Raw genomic sequence first — 21,263 nt, 5'->3', positions numbered from 1 at the left:
GAGATTTGAATTTCGGGTTGGGTTTCTTTCACGGGTACCCGAGTACCTGTGTCGTTTTCAATCGGGTGCCTGGTCCCCGCACTACCCGTAAGTGCGCACCCCTAGTCGATTCAGGGGACAAAATGTTGGTCCTCAAAACTCAAGCTGTTGGAGTGCCAGTCGTCCGTCCAGTCACACACGCTTCCTTTCAAAACATTCTGCAATCGCTTGCGCAAGCTACATGTAATGCAGGACCTGTTATCTAACAGTGAATCTCACAGTGAATCGGATACATCTTAGGGCAAGTTCGCGCAAGGACTAAAGTTAACCATTGGTCGACTAACGCTTGCCCGAACTCTGTCTAGTCGACGATGGTTAACTACGCTAGTCGACTATTTGGAACCAACCTACTGGGGCTGGTTGCTTCGCTGGCAACCATAGCCGCACGCGTTCATATACAGCAGGGAGCCAGGATCCAGACATTTTGCAATGACATTTTGACCAGCGTTCGACTAGAGACGTTCGCACTTTGCTATTAGTGCGCAGGCGTAAGGTACGTCACAAATCAACTACTAGTCGACTAATGGTCCTTGCCCGAACTTGGCCTTTTATGCAGGACCAGTCTTTTGTTGACAGCTTGGCTCAAAATTTGTTGCTTGAAGTACGAAAGACAAGGCCAAAAAAGAAAAAAAAAACGCCACTGCAAATGATGTAAACAAACCGGGTTTTGCAAATTTTCTCCGTAAATGTCAGACATTATGTGGATTTCCTGTGCCCGAGATATTTGAAATAGGTCGGTGAACAAGCTTAAACATGAAATATACGTGTATATCTGTAAAAATCTTGCGAAATGTGCACTTTTTTTTAAGGCACATGAAATGCCATCAAGTTCTTTTAATGCAGAATTCATGTCCCACCAAGGTCAAACATGAGGCTTTGGTTTCCAGCCCGAATAGCGGTGACTAATTTGGCCTTTTCCCAACAAATCTGGCACACATTTCCTTCCTATACGCAGAAATATTCTTTACTTGCAAATTTTGGCTGTTGAGGCAAACATTATTGACAGTCCGATCGCGCAATGATGAGCAATACATTTTTGTACATACACAAAATGGCAATAATTGAGAAGTGTTTATACATGCTAAATAAAGGTTATCAAATCATTGTATTTAGTATATCTTTGTCTTCATTCAAGGCGTATGGGATCATAAGCTTTTCATGTATTTTGTTCATTTTCAATAATAACACCACTCAAAACCCAAAGAAGAATGCTCAAAACCTAACCTGTTGAATTTTTACCTCGGTGGATATTACACTTTTCCGTCAAGAAAACAGTGAAAAACCATGAACCATCTTTTGATCACGCAATACGATTTTGTCAATATCACTCCTTTATTCCAAAAATCAGTCAATTGACTGATCGTTGGAAGTTACCTACATTTCTTGATATCTTCTAAATGACAGCAAGCCAGATGAGATAATTTCACGGGGTGTTTAGTACCAGTACGATCTTTAATGCTAGTAAGCTTTTTGATAATATTTCGGTAGGTTACTTTTGGGATAAATGCAAATGATCCTACCGGTATATGCCGTATGAAATTTACAGTGTATTCAACAATGCTGGTCATTACATAATATTTTGTTCCACATTCAGGTAATATTTTTCTACCACTGCCCAACGATGAAAACACCGTCGTCATCTTCAGAGAGGAGCCTTTTGTCATACCGTGCCGCGTCACGGATCCCGAAACCACTGTCATGCTAACCTATGAGCAAGACGCGGTGAGAGTAGGGGTGGGGAACGGGGTGGTGTACAACCCCCAGGGTGGGTTCTCAGTGACCAGCAGGGACTGGGACGGCGTAGTGGCTTGTGAAGGGAACGTCGACGACCAGTGGCAGATACAGCTATTTGAAGTCCACTTGGCAGGTAGGCTATAGTTGCAACTTTTAAAATTGAAAGGATTGTAGACAAACTACTGAAAAGTGAATCTTTCATACGTGTGTTAGCTACGGAATCCAGTTAAAGGTAATATACAACATTGCATACATCAAAAAACATAACTACCAAATGATTATGAAATGCCTTACTTGATTGTAAGTGTATAAAATAGTCTCAAGCAGCCTGTGAAATCTTGGCACCTGGTGTGCTCTCATTTCCAAGAAAAGTGGAATTGTTGTATTTTCTTGGTTTTTTTTTTTTTTGGTCGTCTGCAACCCTCTGAAAGTTGTTTTGGGCAGAAATGGATCGCTTTGCGAGTAGACTGGCTCCTGGTCCGTAAATTATCAATACTGATTGTGGGGCTGGAACCAGTCAACCCCTGGAGAAAGGAATTGTTGTCTGGCAGCCAATAATTCAAAAATTGAAAAGTAACAATTAAGTACCTAACAATCGGTTGATGTCTCATTCAAAAGTGGAAAACTTTTGTATAGCTAGAAAAATAATGATTTAGAAAAGTAATCTGTTTTCAGAATGAAACGGGAAAAATAGCACGGGGAGTGCAACTTCAAAATGTTCACATCTTAATTTATCCATCCCATGCAGACACCAAACAGCTGTTCTTCCCCGCCCGCGACCAGAACCTCGTCGCCAGCAACACGGAGCCCCTCGTCATCCCTTGCCGCGCCACCAACGTGAGGACCGAGGTCTCCCTGATGGTGGAATACAACACCTTGGTCAACGTCGACGGCGTCACGGTGACCTACGACCCGGACGTGGGATTTAACATCACGGCCAACCAGGAGCTGTTCCACGGATATGTGTTCTGCGAGGGCCAGCTGGGGAAGGTCCAGCAGCAGCAGATGTTCATCGTGACTTACGAAGGTTTGTAGTCATATTTTTTCGTAGATTCAGAACTGTCCAAGAGCTAGCAAAAAAAAAATCATGAACTTACTCGGATTGGATTCGAACCCACGAAACTCTGTTTACTAGTGTAGAGTGTTGTAATGCACACAGTATCAGCACTCAACTCATATTACTTCATCAGCTTGGCTGTATCTGAAAATATTCAACAGCATTACAAAAATGCTCACAAGCTGAAAAAGTGCTTAGTTTTGAAAAAAATGTACAGTGCAGAGATATGTAGAATGGACAATTTGGTATTGTTTGTTTGGACGTTTGACAGTGTTGTGAAATTTCTAAATCAAACAGTTTCAATTTTCATATAGTTCAGTTAGTTCAGGGAACTACAGTATTCTAGGCTATTTCTAATAAAGAGCAACTCCCATTAGACTAGAAAGAATTTCTACCAAAACAACACTTTGCTTTAGTCAAATACATGATTGAAATTTACTGGTAACTTGGATATTAGACTTTATGCAGTCTTTGTACCCCAATTTATTGCTGTTGGTTTTTTTTCTAAAACAACCATATTTTCATGACTTTGTTTGATGTAGTGATGTGGGCACATTTGTGACAATTTCTTTGAGTGATACATGTACAAGCACTTAAAGCTATAGTCCATCATTTGTAATTAGTGCATTTTGTTCGTTTGAAGCAACAAAAGTGTTCAAAATCTAATGAAGGATACTGAACAACTTACTTGATGAAGTTTCAGCTTAGCTTCAGCTTCATATTCCGAGAAAAACAGCATTCTAGGATCTCAATTTAAAATCAAAAGTTGCTAAATCATGTTTCGAATTGTTTTGAATTGCAGCTTTATGCGATGTTGCGCACTGATCCAACGAATTATAGCAACCGCGCGCGCATGTGCGTCGTTCCAATGCTTGTGCGCGCTGCGCCGAATAACAAAACGAACAACTAATTTAAATTTTCCTACGGTGCTTCTTAAGAAGCACGGTTGGAAATACCTTCTTTCGTTGATTTCTTCAAAATGAGAGCTTGCCAGAAAGGATAATTTCGCAGGGAGTTTAGTCCCCTTACTATCTTTCAACCAGTATGTTTTTCAACAATAATTACGCCGGTTACTTTTTTGGATAGCTGCAAATGATGGACTCGGGCTTTAAGAAACTCGAAACATCCATGTGCACTCACAACCCTTCCCGGTTTACTCCAACTGCAACGCAACAAGGAGTGTTGAGCAGTATTGATGCAGATGCAGATACATCGTCATTTCTCTGACCATGTGTCATATGTTTGGAAACCAGCTCAAATCTTTTTTAAATGTGGAAATGCTGGTTATCGAGTAACTTCCTATGGGTGTCCAAAAAAAACAAACTGCAGAATTTAATTTCATGTTTTTCATTCATCATTTGAAGGTTTTTAGGTTTGGAATAGTACTTGTATACCATTTGGAAACTGTTACAATGTACATGTCTTGTACTTTTGTGCACTGTCACTCTTCGCACTCCCAAATGTCAATCACTCATTCATAATTAGTGACTTCATCCCTGACACAAGTATAGAGAATCCCCAAAGAGTAGAGAGATCTCACCACTTTACACAACAAGTACATGCACTTCACATTGTTAGGAAGTGCAGTAGCATAGCTAACCATTAATAAAAAGGTCAAAAGGGAAAGTAGTGTCTATCTGTGACACAAGTACATGCATATACTGAAACCCAAAGGAATAGAAATCTGTGTACACGCACTTCAAAGTGTTAGGAAGTGCAGTAGCATTGCTAACCATTAATAAAAAAAACCCCCAAAGGTCAGCGATAGGAACAAAGGGAAAAGGAAGGAGGTAATTACGGCCGGTTGGATCTATATCTGCAGATCCTGCCCGGAAGAGAATTAAATTCCTGGAGTCTGCTTTGTTCCATATCCCATCCAAAGACCGCAGTGTAACAGTAAACATTCGGTGCAGGCATGTGTCAGGCAATAATCGCAGGTCACTGGTGTCATAGTGTTGCCACCGAGTCCACTCCAATTTTGGGATTACGACTTCCTGACGACATTTTCATCGTTCTAAGATGTGTCAATGGGAAATAAAAGGTTCTAAAGTTTTGGATATCGGTTTGCTTGTCAACGTGTTTGATCTATTACTCCCGGTACTGCCTGACACTGCCCTACCTTTTTCTAACCGTACCGCCCAAAACTGCACTAGAGCAGTGTGGTTTATAAATGTATTCTTTAGGGAATATACACAATGTGATACAATGTAGTGCATGTACCAATGGTTAAATTTTCTACTGTTACTAATGTATAGTGAGGATGTACCATGCAGTGGGTCTAGCAATGTCTGGATAGGAAATGGCATTGCAAAATGTACTTGTTTGGTTTTCCAAAGCATTACTACAGACAGGTGGCTTCTTGCTTTGTGGCGTTCTGGCATGTTTTGGGCACAACAAGTGCATAAAAGTTGGACACATTTTAACATAGGACTGGATAGCTCAGTTGGTAGAATGCTGGTATGGTCTTCCTGAGGTCGCGGATTTGGTCAAATCTTTGTTCAATGTTTAAATAACTGGACTGGGACTGGATTCATAAAACCTTTCTGCAAAAAGTCAATAAAACAAGTCAAAAATTATAAATTTCTAACTATTTTGTTTAAAGGGCCCATGAAGTGAATATTTCTTAGGAACTTATTTTTTGCTCCTTTCTGATCCTCTTAAGTGTATGGAAACTATTTGAAATCCCTTTTTGGTTAATTTTACTGAGAAGTGCACTTCTTTAAACATTTAAAATTGTCCATGCTTTTTCTGACAAATGAGGGCACTGTTGCTGTGATGTCATTTCAGTAAGACACTCTTCATATAAGGTGTTTTCTGTTGAAATTGTGTACCCCAAAATTGCTAATTGAAAACATTTGTGCGAAAAGTTCAAGTTTGCTATTTGGCTTACTGCCGTGAACTGACACAACAACGAATCACTAAAGAAAAGAAAGTTTACGACTGCAAAGTATCCAAAATTCTGGCAACTTTTTGTGCACAAACCAATTGCAACATTGAGGTTTCTGCCTGATATATGACATCACACTTTTGCTCATGAATATGGAAATTTGCATTAGCATATACACCAAAAAGGCACCAAAATACCCTTGAAAAACAGCAAAATGAAAATGGAAAATAAGGTTAAATGGGATACCAAGGTGCATTTCAAGGACTGCGCTAAAAAAAATAACATTTCATGGGCCCTTTTGTGATCCGTGGACAAAATTATAAGACTGTGTTTGTGTTTAAAAGTCCGTAACCGGAAAAGAACATGAGCGATTTGAGTGATTCTTTTACCAAAACAAAGCTTATTACTTGGACTTTCACATCCTAGATATTGAACCCACTACATGCAGAACTTCTTCAAGCAATAGGGGGGCCATTTGGGTGTCCTTTTATTTTGACTCACCCTGCATAACTAAATGCACCCTATAATGTTCCCTCTATCTCTATCTCTCTCCTTCCTGGCTACAGTCAGCGGCCCGCTGGCCAAGCCGGAGATCTTCGCCAGCAAGACAGAAGTCATCCAGGGCTGGGAGGGGTTTGAGGTGACATGCGAGGTGGATATGCCATCGAGGAGTGCACTGGAACTCACATGGGACCATCCAGGAAAAGGGGTAAGCCAGGACCGAGTTCCGCAACGGGTTGGATTTATTTCTTGATGACTCATGCTTAATACACAGAATCGGTCACAACTGTGTGGTATAGAGTCGAGCACAGTGTGTACGTTTCTTGTAATGATGTACATGATATCACCAAGGGCGGATCCAGAAACAGATTTTTTTTTTAGGGAGAGGGGAAGTGGGGGGGGGGGGGGGGGGGGAGCTGGGGCTGGACTTGGGTTGCTACGATTTTAATGTTGTAGTTGAGTCCATCACAAGTCCTTTCATAAGTCCAGTCACAAGTAACGGGATGAACAATGACAAAGGAATATTTTATTTCTTTCTGGTAATGAAACCAAGGATTCCTTAAAAGTACCCTAAGCACTGTAGCTCGAAAGCCTGAAGAAACCTGTAGAGAGAAGACAATGAGAAGAAATTACAGTTTTTGAGGTGTGAGGAAAAACCCAGAGGAATATTCTGAGGGAAACCTACGGAATCAGGTAGGGACTGAAAACCCAATCCACATATTGGCCCGGGTGGGATTCGAACCCGGGTCACAGCGGTGGAAGGCGAGGAAAGTACCGCTACGCCAACCTGACTCCCCTGTTGTAACAATTGCTTATGTAACAGTTCATTTGAATAGCTAGTGACTTGACTTGAGACTGAAGGACTTGTGATGGACTTGTGATGGACTTGTGATGGACTTGTAATGGACTTGTGACGGACTTGTGACGGACTTGTGACGGACTTGTGACGGACTTGTGACGGACTTGTGACGGACTTGTGACGGACTTGTGACGGACTTGTGATGGACTTGTGATGGACTTGTGATGGACTTGTGCTGGACTTGTGATGGACTTGTGATGGACTTGTGATGGACTTGTGCTGGACTTGTGAGGGACTTGTGATGGACTTGTGAGGGAGTTGTGAGGGACTTGTGAGGGACTTGTGATGGACTTGTGAGGGACTTGTGATGGACTTGTGATGGACTTGTGATGGACTTGTGATGGACAGGGGCCCGACTACAACACTATGTGACATAGGGTGACCGTTTTCTCCCCTGTTTTCGTATTTTCCTTTTTTTTCCTGCTAACCCATAGATGCATGTACCGGTAGCATCAATTTTAATACAACAGCTACATGTACCTTCACAGGCCTCTTCTGGTTTAATTACTTAAAACATTTTTTGTTTTAAATTGGCACTCATTTTTTGAGGGGTGGGGGGGGGGGAGGCTTGGCCTCGTTGGTTCCCCATCTCCCCTCCATCCATCTTTGATTATCACTTCAGTAATGCTTTAATTCAGGTTGTTTGATTAATTACTGTAACATTTTGTGCTTTGTAACTCGCAATTGTCATTGATCAAACACAGCCGAAATGAACACATTGTCTCTGTGGGCACAAATTCTTAACAGGAAATGCCTATTGTGTAGTAATGATCTGGAGTTTCCATGACTAGTACATGAAATACATGAAATGCACATAGTGTGACCTATACCAAAAGTCACTTTTGCATGGTAGAAACGAATGAATTTCCAGGTGAAGAATAACTCAAGACAATAAAGCGTCCAGTTTGTGATGAAAAATTTGATATGAAAGTACAGTTTTTTTTTACTTCAGCTTACACGTACCTATTCCGTTGCCAAAAGGGTATCCCTTTGAAAAACAGGCGTTCGAAACTTTTTATTTCAGTTCCAAGATTCCGATCCCTGCAACGATGATGAATTGTGAGCACATGGCCACAGCTGTTCCTATCCAGCCTGTTCAGAATATACATAAATGCTTTGGTATTATTTCAGATAGTAGGCGCAGCTATTGTTGACCCCTAATCTGAGTTTCTCATTTGTCATTCTGGTTGGAGTTTAATTACAATTCCAGTAATGTTTTTCACATATCTGAATGGACTCCCAACAAGTAAATGGTTGGCAGGACGCATCACGGTAGTGATATATAATAGGGATAAGAATAAGATACGTTAAAGTGCTGCGATGCATCGTAACTTTAATACAAGTTTCATGAAATAAGCTCCTGCATTTTAACAGCCTAAGGTAACGTCTTACTTCTTTAAACCCTAGATTCATGAGTTGGAGTCCAACTACCGGGAGGAGAGGACCTCCCTTCTGATCACGGAGCCGTCCAGCGTCTCCCGCAGGTTCAGCAGCACGCTCTTTGTGCTCAACACCACCCAGTACGATAACGGCACGTACTTCTGCACGGTCCGGGCCAGTGACGAGACCGTCACGTCGGACATTAATATCTACGTCTTATGTAAGTTGTTGTTTGCTTTCTTGAATGGAGATAAATATTTAAATCAATGTTTGTTTGTTTTTTGAGAGAGAGAATTGCTGTAATGCCATTTTCTGGGTACGACCACCTGAATGGCACTGCAGAGGTTGCAGGTTCATAACCCGCTCCAGTCAAGTTCTTTGTTCAACTTTTAAAAATTATCAGACTGTACCTTGTCAGTTTCCCTTGGTGGTTTATTCTGAATTTGTTCAGAACTGATTAGTCTAAAAACAACCTTTAAAGGGCCCACATAATGTATTATTTGTTTTAATGCAGTCCTTGTTAATGCACCTAGCTATGCGTCCATTTAACCCTATTTTCAATTTGCACTTTGCCATTTAAAAAGGCATTTTGGTGCCATTTTGGTTTTTATGCTGAAGAAAATTTGCGTATTCATGAGCAAAAGTGTGATGTCATTTCAGGTAGAAACCTCAATGTTACAGCTATTTCAGCACCAGAATTTTGGATATTTCGCTGCTGTAGATTTTCTTTTCTTTGGTGATTTGTTGTTGTGTCAGTACATGACAGTAAAAAGCCAGCGAGCAAGGTTTTCTCACGTATGTTTTAAAAAAGCAAATGTTGGGTTCACAATTTGAACGGAAAACCCCCAAACTGAACAGTGTCTTCCTGAAATGACATCACAGCAACAGCGCCCTCATTTAAAGAAGTGCACTTTTCGATAAGATTAACCAAAACGGGATGTCAAACAGCTTTCATACATTTAAGCTTTCATGCATTTAAGGGGAGTAGAAAGTTGCACAAACCATTTTCCTAAGAAAAAAAATCATGTTATGGTCCCTTTAAACACCATGTCTTGTGATTGCAAACAGTTGTACTCTCCATTATGCGAAGTGCACATGGCATTCATTTTTGACACTATTCGTTTAATCTAGCTGGGACGCATCTGTACGAAGTCGGTCCGCCGCATCTCGACGCCGCCTCGTCGCCACTGACCGTCACCAAAGGCATGGCACTGGAACTGTCCTGCTCCGGCGCTTACACCTTGGAGTGGAACTACCCCCAGAGCATCCAGTCCCACGTCATGCTGTCCTCCCGGGCCTGCCCGGTCTGCTCCACACGCACCCGGCACACCAGCGTCCTGCGCGTGGCGGACATCGGCTACGGCGACTCGGGCAACTACCAGTGCGTCTACAGCCGCTACATGAATCACATCAACGGCGGCACGGCTGTCCAAGTCGATGTGCAAGTCACCGGAAATGGTGAGCTTTATCTCAAGATATGTATTGATGTCCACCTGCCGGCTTGCATTTCGTACATTTGACGATTGATTTGAGGAGAAATGGAATCAATGTACACCATAATTATACACCTAATCATAATAGTGCCGCGGGCATGGGATTTACAAAATTAGCAAAAAGACGTCAGAGTCACCTTGACCTAGGCTTAGAGGCCAGTCCAGGGCTGTGACTCAGAGAGTTTGCGTAGTGAAAAAGGGTAATAACCCCTTTCTGTCTTGCACCTTTTTATTCACACAAAAAAAATATAAAAAACAATTAGTACACCAGCTGCTCTTGAAAAAGTTTGGTTCTTATCGTATGCAAATGTGAGTGTTAAAGGTAGAGTAAATCATTTTGCAGCTATCCAAAAAGTAACTGACAAAATAATTGTTGAAAATCATACTTGGTTTAAAGATAGTAATGGCACTAACCTCCCTGTGAAATTATTCTTTCTGGCATGCTGGCATTTTTGAAGAAAACAATACAAGAAGGTCATTTCCAAAAATGCGTCTAGTAATGTCCGTTAGTAGTTGGTTTGTGATTTGGCGAATCCCTGAACTGGGCACGTGCAAGCATTCACACGACGCACACGTGCTCGCGGTTGCCATTATTCGTCAGTTCAGTGCATGACATCGCTTATTTAGTGGTTTTGAGAACTAATGTTTTATAAAATATTTTTTGACACCAATTTCATAGATGTGTCATGTAAAATGTCAGTTCTTTTAGCTGTACCGGTATCGATGGCCCAAAAGCCTTTCTCTTATACATGTAGGTGTAAACCTGTAAAATAGAACCTGTTACTTATGGAATTGTATTCTTCCTAATTGACCACCAGTAAAAGCTTCACATTAGCCCTAACCCTCCTCAATTCTCCAAAATCAACCGGGTGCTTTTGCCTGATTTTGGAGGATGGAGGCTGTGTGCCTGTAAAGCGCCTGTTTACTTTGGCGGATGCATTGTTGTCAAGGTCTTAAGCTGTACCTTGTATTGTTTATGCTTAGCCATGCATAATTGTAGGCCTACATTATGCTGGGCATCATCTGCACTGCCTCTGGATATCATCCGCACCGCGTCAACATCTTAAACGTAGAAAAGGACTTTTGCAGGAACGAAGCATCCAAGTCCAAAGTCCAAAGGATGTATTATGGTCATGGTTAACAAATAGAATCATTTGTTTTTCTAAGATTCCCGTCTTCTGCAAGTCGGCCCGCCCCACATCCACTCCAACTCCTCCGAGCTGGTTGTCTCTGAGAATACCACCACCGAGTTGACCTGCACCGGTGCCTACACCCTGGAATGGCTGTACCCGACCAGCGTGGCACCCCGGGTTGTCCTGACATCGGTGGCCTGCCCGACCTGCCCCCAGTCGCTGCGGTACCGCAGCGTGCTGCGAATTGATCAGATGGAGTACGGCGACACGGGGTTGTATCGGTGCGTGTACAGCCGACACCTGGACAGCATCACCAATGAGACTTCCTCAGGGATTTATATATTTGTCAAGAGTAAGTATCAAGTGCACAATAATTGACATGAAAGAGCAAGTTGAGCGAAGACTACGGTTAACCATAGTTCTGCCAATTTGGCACCAACGCAGTTGGGCTACTCTAGTCGACTATTTAGAACTGGAGCCCAGGGCATGGTTGCTGGATACCAATACCCACTGGCATCATAATGCAGAGCAAGAAGCCTAGATCAAGGCCTGTGATGACCAGCATTTGACGTTCGCAAGTTGCTATTAGTGCGTAGTCCTAAGTTACATCAAGAATGAACCACCAGTCGACTAATGGTCCTTGCCCAAACTTGCTCAAACTCCTGGCCCAAACCAATTATCAGTGTTGAGTAAGTTCGGGCACTGACCTTTTAAACTAGACTAGTCAAATTGCGATTTCAATCGCGCGTACGTTGTCTGTTTGTCACTCGAACAGACCACTAGTCAAATCTAGTTAGTGCGTAGCAACAGCAGGCCTTCACATTGCAAATGAAACTTCGTTGGCACATCATGTTTATTTTCTATTATTTTTTCTACTTAACTTAAGTGCAATAAATAATTAATTATCTTATTGCAAAGTTTATTATTATTGAACACTGTTGAACAAAACCTTCAATTTATTGTTAATGTTAACTGTGTTAACAAAAAATGCCCCAGTTTACCTTTCCGCCATCTTGAAACTGTGACGTAAATCGAAGAAAAACAGTGCTCCAGGAATAGGTTGATCCAGTTGGACTAACTAGTCAAACAACACAGCGTTCGAGTGACATCTAGATCACCTATAGTATACAAATATTGAATGCTTCGAGTGGTGTAGTAAAACTAGCCTCCCGAGGTGATCCATGGACATTCTATTTTCCCGAGGCGAAGCTGAGGGAAAATAGAATGCTCCATGGATCATCAAGGGAGGCTAGTTTTACTTCACCACGAGATAAAGCATTCAATAATTGTTTTATAACACTTCACCTACAGATTCTGCTTGATTTTAATATTTTAAACTATTTAAATCTGAACACAGTTGAAATAAACTTCAATTTCAATACAAAATTGGTGGAAAATGTATTTCTCTCTTCCAAACTACCCCTTCACGAAATGTTTGAACCCAAGTCTGTGGCGCGCTCTCTTTGGAACAATACGTGCTACGCGCAACGTGCACACAAGCATCCATTTGCACACAAATACCGCGCCGTGGAAATAGTACTTTGGTTGCCAATGGTATAGTACTTTTGGCCGTGCACAGAAAGATAGCAAAATTAGAAAGTAACATGTGACTCTCTCTCGGCCAATCAAGACACAGAATCTGTGGGTGAGGTGTTATAATTAAGTCTAGTCGACTCCAGTCACCCAACCGAACTTACTCATTGGAGTCGAGTCCGTCACAAGTCCAGTCACATGTTTAATCATAGATCGAATCACAAGCGAGGTAAACAGTAACAGTGTAATGTCTTTGACTAGATTTTTATTTGAATGGATGGGACTGGATGACTTTATCATTGGCATGTTAATGAGTTGTGATGACTTTTTTGGGACTCGACCAAAACCGTGCTCATTGGAACTTAAAGATCTATAATAGAACTTCAGCTTCTCAAAGCGTTTCTTTAAACACTGGATAATATATCTCTCACAGGTGCTACCAAGTTGTTCCTCCCGCAACCCAATCAGACCTTCCTGGAGATTCTGGAAGACCGCCCCTTCGTCGTCCCCTGCCGGGTGACGGACCCCCAGGCCGGTGTCACCCTGACCCTCAACGACCAGCAGCAGCCTCTTGCCGGGGAGACTGGGATGTGGTACGACCCCCAGGTGGGGTTCACGGTATCGCCCATCGGATGGAGCAGGAAGGCGGTGTGCCACGCCCAAACGGAAAACGTCCAGGAGGAGCAATCCTTCATACTCATCCTGGAAGGTGAGGACTGTCATACTATTTGATAGCGCAGTGCTTTATTGTTTTGCGTGATAGAAATTTTGCATTAAGAAGATTTAAATATGGTTCTGGGTTTTTCCATTGCCCCAACCTAAATTCAAAAGCAAATTACTCAGTGCTGTCCGAGGGTTTGTGACGAAAAATTCACAAGCTAACTCGGGAGGGACTCGAACCCAGGACCTTTTGCTTATCAACTTTGTGGCTTTGCAGGTTTGTACGTGCACAAACAAGCTCGATATGATCTCGGAAGCTGCGGTCTCCCAACGAATTTGTGTTGCTCTTTGCGTGGAATGTGTACGGCCGTTGTCTATGCATGAGATCTCGAGAGCTGCTATGCAGCGGGTATGCGGCTATTGTCCCCCGGATTTTCTCGTTTCATTTTGCTGCGTCTGTGCAGAATGTTGCTACTAACTAACTAACGAACTAACTAACGTATGGACTAACGCAGAGACAAGATGATTTGTTGCGCTGCTGCTGCGACCAGACCAAATCGTGACACTTGCCCAAGATCGCAGTAAATGGAAGAATCTTGTAGTCTCCTGCTCCGTAGACTTAGGATGATGATGATGTCCGCAGCTAAAAATATTGTGTCAGTGCGAAACGGAACTCAAATATCTTGACATTTCATTTTATGCCCATAGCTCAAGCGTACACACCAGATCCGATTGTCTACGCAAGCACTGTGGAGGTTCTGGAGGGCAAAGAAGGGCTCAATGTGACCTGTGAGGTGGAGGCTCCTCTTGGTGTCCTGGTGTCGCTCACCTGGGACTATCCAGCCAAACTGGTAACAACTTTAATTTCTTATTATTTTTCAAAGTTGCCCTACCGGTATACATGTGCGCTTCGACATACCCCATTTTTTTTTCTCAATGGAATCTCAGTTTGTATGTTTTATTAAAATTGGAAAAAGCTCCTTTTTTGGCTATTTGGAAAGTTTTTAACCTTCTGAAAATACGCTTTCATTTGTGGGTTCTTTTTGCGCCCATAATGCAAAAAAATACTTTGACATTTCTTTTTTAAATATTGTGCAACTCAACTGATATGGACAGATTGTTTTTTCTGTTGTCTCAGTCAGAGGTGAATAAGTTTTGTCTCAGTCAGAGGTGAATAAGTTTTGTATAGAAATATAGCAAAAACTTGATTGTTCTGGGTGAAACTGGGTAAAATAGCAAGGCCGGGAGATCAACTTTCAAAGGAAATTGAGGGGGGTCTAAACTAAATCCCCCCCCCCCCCCGTGTAAAAAATTTACAAAAATCATGCAAAAAAAATGTAGCACATGACAGCTAAACCCCTCCCCTTCCCTGGACAGCTAACCCCTATCCCCCCCCCCCCCCTTGAGCCATAGCTGGATCTGCCCAATATATCCATGGAAATGTTCAGCAAACTCATGACATATCCGGTGCAACAACCATCCTCACTCGAAACCTATCTATTATTTTGTACAACCAACAGACCAGTGAGCTGAGTTCTCGCTACCAGGAGACTACCACCTCTGAGGAGATAGGACGCGCCCTTGTGCATTACTCCAGCTCCCTGACTGTGGAGAATGCGACCAAACAAGACGACGGCCTGTACACGTGCACTGCGTCCAGCTTCAACCATCAGCAATCGGCCGCAATACCTGTACACGTACTAGGTAATACTTATACGAAGATACTTGTGATGCGATCAAGCTAAATGAGTCGTTTGTCGTCCCTGGTCAATTTTTGCTTTATTACAGATTTGCAAAGAGCACAATTTTAGCATTACTTCTGTGAAAACCGCATGCTGGTACCACCTTTGGTTATTACAAATTATTGAAGTTGGAACACCAAGAGATGTGATGAAGTGGCCCTATTTTGGCCTGAATTTCCAAATGAAAATCCCCGACAAACGACTCATTTAGCTTGATCGATCACAATTTATCTTGAACTCTTGCAAGTAAGTTAGTGTACCATTTGAAACCAAGTTCACTACGAGCCAACATTTTCACAGATTCGTCGAAGAGCAGGAAATCCTGTAAATTGCCCATTCAAAAACTGTCAGATCGTTATGAAATCCACAAAAAAAGTCCAGCGCTTACACAATCTGATTTCAGAGTTGTTTTTCCGAAGTTTAAAAATCAATTTTAAAAAAGTTTCATGCGTAACCAGTATGTATGCTTCTTCGTTTTCTTGGTGGATTACTGTTTTGTTTAACAACTTCAGTGGGGCTTGGATCATTCAAAATATGTGAAGAATGCCTTACTAGAAGATTCCCCGTCAGCTCCAGATAAAGGTTCGGTCTTACGCGCAACCTTGGTGTGATATCCCGATGTGGGGACTTTGCTAAGTATCAACGTAGAAGTAGAAGTAGAAGATATAAAAATAAACATATCTTAATCAATTCACGATGACGTCGATGCTTTCGTAGGGAAGTTAGGTTTCAGATGTTCAATGCAATATCAGCTTAATTCACAATCATCAACAGAGCTTCAGTGGTAGATTGTTTTTTCCTTGGTTGTTTTCTGGACATCTTAGTGTTTGGGCCAGGGTTCTCTATTTCATTCTGTGCAATTCTTACTACCCTACCAGATCCAGACATGCTGTTCCTGCCAGCCAGTGAGCACGTCCTCATAGCCGACAACTCCTCCCCCTTTGTGATTCCCTGCCGCACCACCAACCCGGACATCCAGGTCTCGCTGGTCGTCGGCTACCAGTCGCAGGTCAGCCATCAGGATGACCCCACCGTCACCTATGACCCCAGGGTCGGGTTCAACGTGACAGCCAACCAGGAGATGTTTGACGGGCTGGTGCGCTGCCAGGCGCAGCTGGGAAACATCCAGCAGCAGCAGATCTACACAGTCAACTATGAAGGTACATTTCGCAATCAAAGCCCTTCTCTGCATACATTTCAAAAGTCTCTAAGCATCCGTTTCAGAATGGTGTTCTAGAGTCACCCCCATGGGTGCCAATTGTGTGTGGGGGGGGGGGGGGGACATGTCCCCCCACTTTGAATAGTGAGGGGGTATCATGTCGTTTGTCCTCCCCCCGACTTTTTTCTTCCCCGAATAAAAATTGTAGCCTACATTTGATTCTATAACTCAGGATAGCTGATTTAAGGAGTCCAAACTTGAAAATGATGTTGAAATGATGATCGTTTGCTAAACAAAAATTGGTTAAAATGGTCAGAAATTGCCTCAGATCGCACCACTGAATGTCTAGAATCCAACATTTTCGGGGCTGGCCCGTATCCCACACCGTTAGGACTTCGTGCTTCATGATCGCATTACTTCTGATCACGGTGTGTCGGTCCCCCCCCCCCCCTCCACTTTTGAGAAGTGATTGACGCCCTTGGTCACACCTAAGATTTGAATTAAGTTCGTGAAAAGTTTTACCCCTGAAACTGTGAAGAGTGTGTACATCGAAAGGTTGACTATCGCAGCAGTTTGTAATAACTCTATAGAGTCTAGCCAGTGGGAAAGATTAATGCAAAAAGGTCACAAGTCTGAACCTAAAGCTATTTGGGTCAACAGAGTCACTCCTAAAACTTTGACTTAAATGCAACTCTGAAACATCAGTCGAAACAGGTGCAAGACTGTCTGTGAAATGATCCACCAGGAACACAGTCTGCTCATATCGGAATATTCTACTTTCGCTAAATCCTGTACGGCCTACTAAATCAGAACACGGTCTGTACATACACATGTGCGGTTTAATTAGTTTGGACCGACCTATTCGAGTGGGAGCATAGCACATTTGCACTGAAATGAATGATCATTGCGCATTTGAGCCATTCCCGCAGAGAAAAAAAATATCTCTAAACTTCAATATTGGGCTTTGCCCTTCACTGATATACAGGGTGGTGCAAAAAGGAAACCCACTTTTGACAGGAATTTTAACCTACTTGCTTAACTTATTTGAACTGGTTATTTTTATGTAGTGATGTATAGCTCTTCAACCATACGTGGTGAAAACATTTTAACAAAATCGCAAGAAGAGTATTATTAGGTTAATTTGAATACAAGTCACCAAAATCGCTGTTGTGTAAGTCAATTATAGTGTTTTTTTTGGTCTTCAAATCAAGCTCCGGAGCTCAGTCAAGCGGATGGAATAAAGCCGTCTGTTTGGAACTTTTTAAACTACCATATCTCAGAGACAAAACATGTATTTGCAATCATTTTTTCGTCACTTATGTTTCAAGATCAATATTTTAATACCATTGAATGGAATTTTTGAAATATGCTCAACGAGTAGGTGAACATTGCTGTCAAAAGTGGGTTTCCTTTTTTTGCTCCACCCTGTATTTTGTTTTACATCTCTCTGATGCAAATTCCATCCTTTGAATATCCGCTAAACTTGTCCCTTTCAAAGTTTAAAAACAATATTTCTTGGATTTGTGTGGGTGTGCATTTGTTTGTATCACATTGATATGTGTCCTGGTCTCATACGCGATATACTTACAATCCTTGAAGGTGTATTATTATAACATACAAGACATAGATTTGAATTTGTTATTTAATTATAAAATATAATTAAAAAGGCAATCACTGTCTTGATCTGTAGATAGCTAAAATTAGTTATTATGTCTAATGTGCTTAATTAAAAGAAATATCATAAATGTTGTATTTGGCATCGATATTGTATCATCACAGTGAACAGCCCCCTCGTTGAGCCCAAGATACACGCCAGCAAGACAGAAGTCATCCAGGGCTGGGATGGGTTTGAGGTGACATGCGAGGTGGATATGCCACACAGAAGCAGCCTGGAGCTCACGTGGGACTACCCAGGAAAAGGGGTAAGGCGAAGAGAATTTGTTTTCAGTTGTGTTGTCTGGTAGTGAGACCAATCCACGAAGCCTAACCCCATGATATACTTTGACCAATCACAGCCATGATTAATGTCAGACAGGTGTGAACAAATGTCTGACATGCGTATTCTCGTGTTGTCGTGACCCGAAATCGAAATCGACCAGACCTGAAACCGACTTTGAATCGGGTCTGTCCAGCGTTTCAGTCGGGACAGGTCGGCTTCGGTTTTGCATTTGCGATTTTTCGGGTTGGGTCGGGTCGGTTAAGCCATTTTGGAAAAACCCGAAATAAACCAAAATAAACCGAAACAGTTCAGAAATTCACACAGTGCAATATTTATTGCAGAGTGACTGTGCCCGGTACGACCAAATGTGGTATGCGGTCTATCACACACGGTCTATATAATTATGTAGGCCAACCAGTAGGTCATGTTGTGAGTACCGTATGATTCAATTACTGAGAGATGACAATCTTCACGTGACGTGGGTAAGTTTGGGCACAAAAAGCAGACATGCCAGATATTACTTTTCTTCTTCGGGTCGGTTCAGGACTGTTTTCCTTGAATGTTTGTCGGGTCGGGTCGGGTCGGTTTTTGGGAGTCCGGATCAGTTTCGGTTCGGATTTGGTTTATATCTATAATGTTTCGGGTCGGTTTGGCTGGTACCCATTTATACTTCTGAGTGGAAAGAGGCAATCGTGGAAGATTGCCTTGCCTTAGAACTCTACAAGCCAAATGTTCCCCGTCAAAGTTCGAACCCACGTACCATGGCACATGAGTCGAACACCATAACCATTGGACCACAGCGCCCCACGTTATAAATTTTGCCATTGCGTATGAACTGGCTTTTAGACAAAGACATGCAACATTTCCTCGTATAAGCTGATTTCTCGTTTTTCACTTCACACTTATACTGTTAGAAATTGTGGAAAAAGTACTGTATAAAACTTGTAAATGTTGGAATCTCCTCTCTTTATATCATTACTTCCCAATTGTACCGGTATGCTTGTAGACAGTTTTTTTTTGTATCTGGAAAATGTTAATGGTGTGGCTTTTCTTTTCCCACATGGCCAGACTGGCATTTTGACTACAAATCATCCCAGAAGAGGATGAGTTCAGGCCTAGACGTGGTTCATTTCATTTGATTTCCTATATTTCCCCCTGTGAAGGATCAGCTGAGTTCAGATCCCAATTCGCAAAGGTGCACAAGGGATCCGAGAGGCTATAATAGGCTGCGTAGGTGGACAGAAGAGATGATTCAGTTTTGAGTGGGTGTTGAATTTCATGAAAAAGGAAATACAGGAAACGATTGACATTAGAACTTCGGAATTCTCCTTGGGAATAACATTGAATATATATCAGCCAAAGGCACGAATCATCCTATTTTTTTTTTTGTAAATGGCCAATTTTCAGGAAACTGAAAGAAACTGAACAAACTGACTAATTTAATGTTATTTTTATTCCAAATTGGTTTGTGAGAATTCATGCATTGGTAATAATAATCTCATATTTTGTTTTTGCATTAAAAACATCACTTAAAAAAACACATGTTTCCAACATCTTTCCTAAACTTTTCCCATGCTGGTAAAATTGAAGAAATTTCCAATTTAAGGAACATTCACAGCACTTGGGAATAGACTCCGTGCACAAGTACCCCCTCAAGAGTGACAATGGGAGAGTTTGGGGAGACCACTGGGAGGGACATTCCAACACATTACCTGTTGCTCATGCAAAAACGGTAGTGGTTTGTGCCGATTCAGACTAAAATTACTGCGAGCCATACGTGCGCAAAACCAGTACGCTCGCAACGTTCGTCTCCCCCACTAGGCAATGGAATTTGTTGTGCACATCACCATGATGCACTTAAAAAAAACCCCATATTTTCCAACATCTTTTTTAAAGGTTTAACTGCTGGTGAAATTGAAGAGATTTCCAATTAAGGCACATTCACAGCACCTGGAAGTAGACTCCAACATATTTTCAAATGCGCAAAACTGCATTGATTCAAATTGCATCAACTGCAAAATGTGTAAGACAATCGCATTTTCTACCAAAACATACCATTCAAAATAGGGTCATAATAAAAGAAAACTGCTTAAGGTTGCAGAAGTCATTTTCGAATGATATAAAAAAACAAAAGTATAAAGACTAAAATGAAAGAGTTGCCTGTAGCTGCAAAATTGCCCAATGGAGCGCCGTGGCCTCGTGGTCTGGGGCATTGAATTTGTGGTCTGTGTGTAATTCTGCAGGTTGTGGGTTCGAGTCCTGCCTGGGTTATGGCGCGTTTGCCCTTGAGCAAGGCAATTTGCCACTCATTGCTGCTCTCCACCCAGGAGAAAATGGGTACATGTGGGGGCAGAGATGGTTACTGTGAGAGGTTGATTATGGCAAAGGGCGCCGAAATGGCTGCCTACCAGCCGTGTATGCTCCTCAGGGAGTTGAGAAGGTTTCAGGACTGTTTGCCTGTTAAACAGGGGTAATAATAATTGTAAAGCGCTTTGATACTCGGTTTTAAGCGCGCTATATAAATGCCTGTCATTATTATGTTATTATTACTGGGCCAATGTTACAGAAATACTGTCTCCATTGCCAGATTGCGGAGTGGCAGTCCAATTACCAAGAGGAGAGGACGTCCCGTCACATCACCGAGCCTGCCCGCAGCTACCAGAAGTTTGTCAACCGGCTGATGGTTCAGAACGCCACCGAGCACGACGCCGGGCTGTACGTCTGCACGGCGCAGAAGAACCTGGAGAGAATCTCCTCCCAGATTCGCATCAACACAATCCGTAAGTACGGTATATGACGTTGTGCATGGACTTGAAGGTAGAGTACATCATTTGTCATTTTGTTTTCGTTTGAGGCAACGAAAGTGCTTAAGCTGAATTGAACTATCTGGGTAGAGTCGCGTTAGAATCGCGTCAACGTAGCTTGTGAAATATTGTCCAATTACATGATATACGAATGGATGCGGAACGCGCAAAATCTGAGACAAACAAAAAGTGTACAAAAACTCCATAAGGTTGTTTAAGGGGCGTGGCTAACTCACAAACGACGATAGGTCAATTGCGGCTACAACTTGGTCGAGCAAAAGGCATGTAAAGGCACCCCTGTCTTACAACGTCAGTTGTGAGACTGACAAGCACAGCAAGATTG

General features: G+C 42.2%; 1 protein-coding gene across 2 annotated transcripts in view; it reads left to right on the top strand.

Annotated features, from left to right (window-relative positions):
- LOC119733977 overlaps nucleotides 1–21,263 on the top strand; it is a 72,640-nt gene that overhangs the window by 25,750 nt on the left and 25,627 nt on the right. For both annotated transcript variants that reach the window (XM_038207357.1, XM_038207356.1), the window contains exons 8-19: nucleotides 1,634–1,906; nucleotides 2,522–2,800; nucleotides 6,284–6,426; nucleotides 8,485–8,677; nucleotides 9,589–9,915; nucleotides 11,118–11,435; nucleotides 13,050–13,325; nucleotides 13,985–14,127; nucleotides 14,797–14,980; nucleotides 15,897–16,178; nucleotides 17,957–18,099; nucleotides 20,704–20,896. In XM_038207357.1, coding sequence (XP_038063285.1) covers nucleotides 1,634–1,906; nucleotides 2,522–2,800; nucleotides 6,284–6,426; nucleotides 8,485–8,677; nucleotides 9,589–9,915; nucleotides 11,118–11,435; nucleotides 13,050–13,325; nucleotides 13,985–14,127; nucleotides 14,797–14,980; nucleotides 15,897–16,178; nucleotides 17,957–18,099; nucleotides 20,704–20,896 — 2,754 coding nt within the window. The remainder of the gene's footprint in view (nucleotides 1–1,633; nucleotides 1,907–2,521; nucleotides 2,801–6,283; nucleotides 6,427–8,484; nucleotides 8,678–9,588; nucleotides 9,916–11,117; nucleotides 11,436–13,049; nucleotides 13,326–13,984; nucleotides 14,128–14,796; nucleotides 14,981–15,896; nucleotides 16,179–17,956; nucleotides 18,100–20,703; nucleotides 20,897–21,263) is intronic.

Source organism: Patiria miniata, unplaced genomic scaffold (assembly GCF_015706575.1).
Source record: "Patiria miniata isolate m_02_andy unplaced genomic scaffold, ASM1570657v1 HiC_scaffold_26, whole genome shotgun sequence".
Taxonomy (NCBI): Eukaryota; Metazoa; Echinodermata; class Asteroidea; order Valvatida; family Asterinidae; genus Patiria; species Patiria miniata.
Note: the sequence above shows the minus strand (reverse complement) of the source record. Positions and strands in the feature narration are given on the sequence as shown.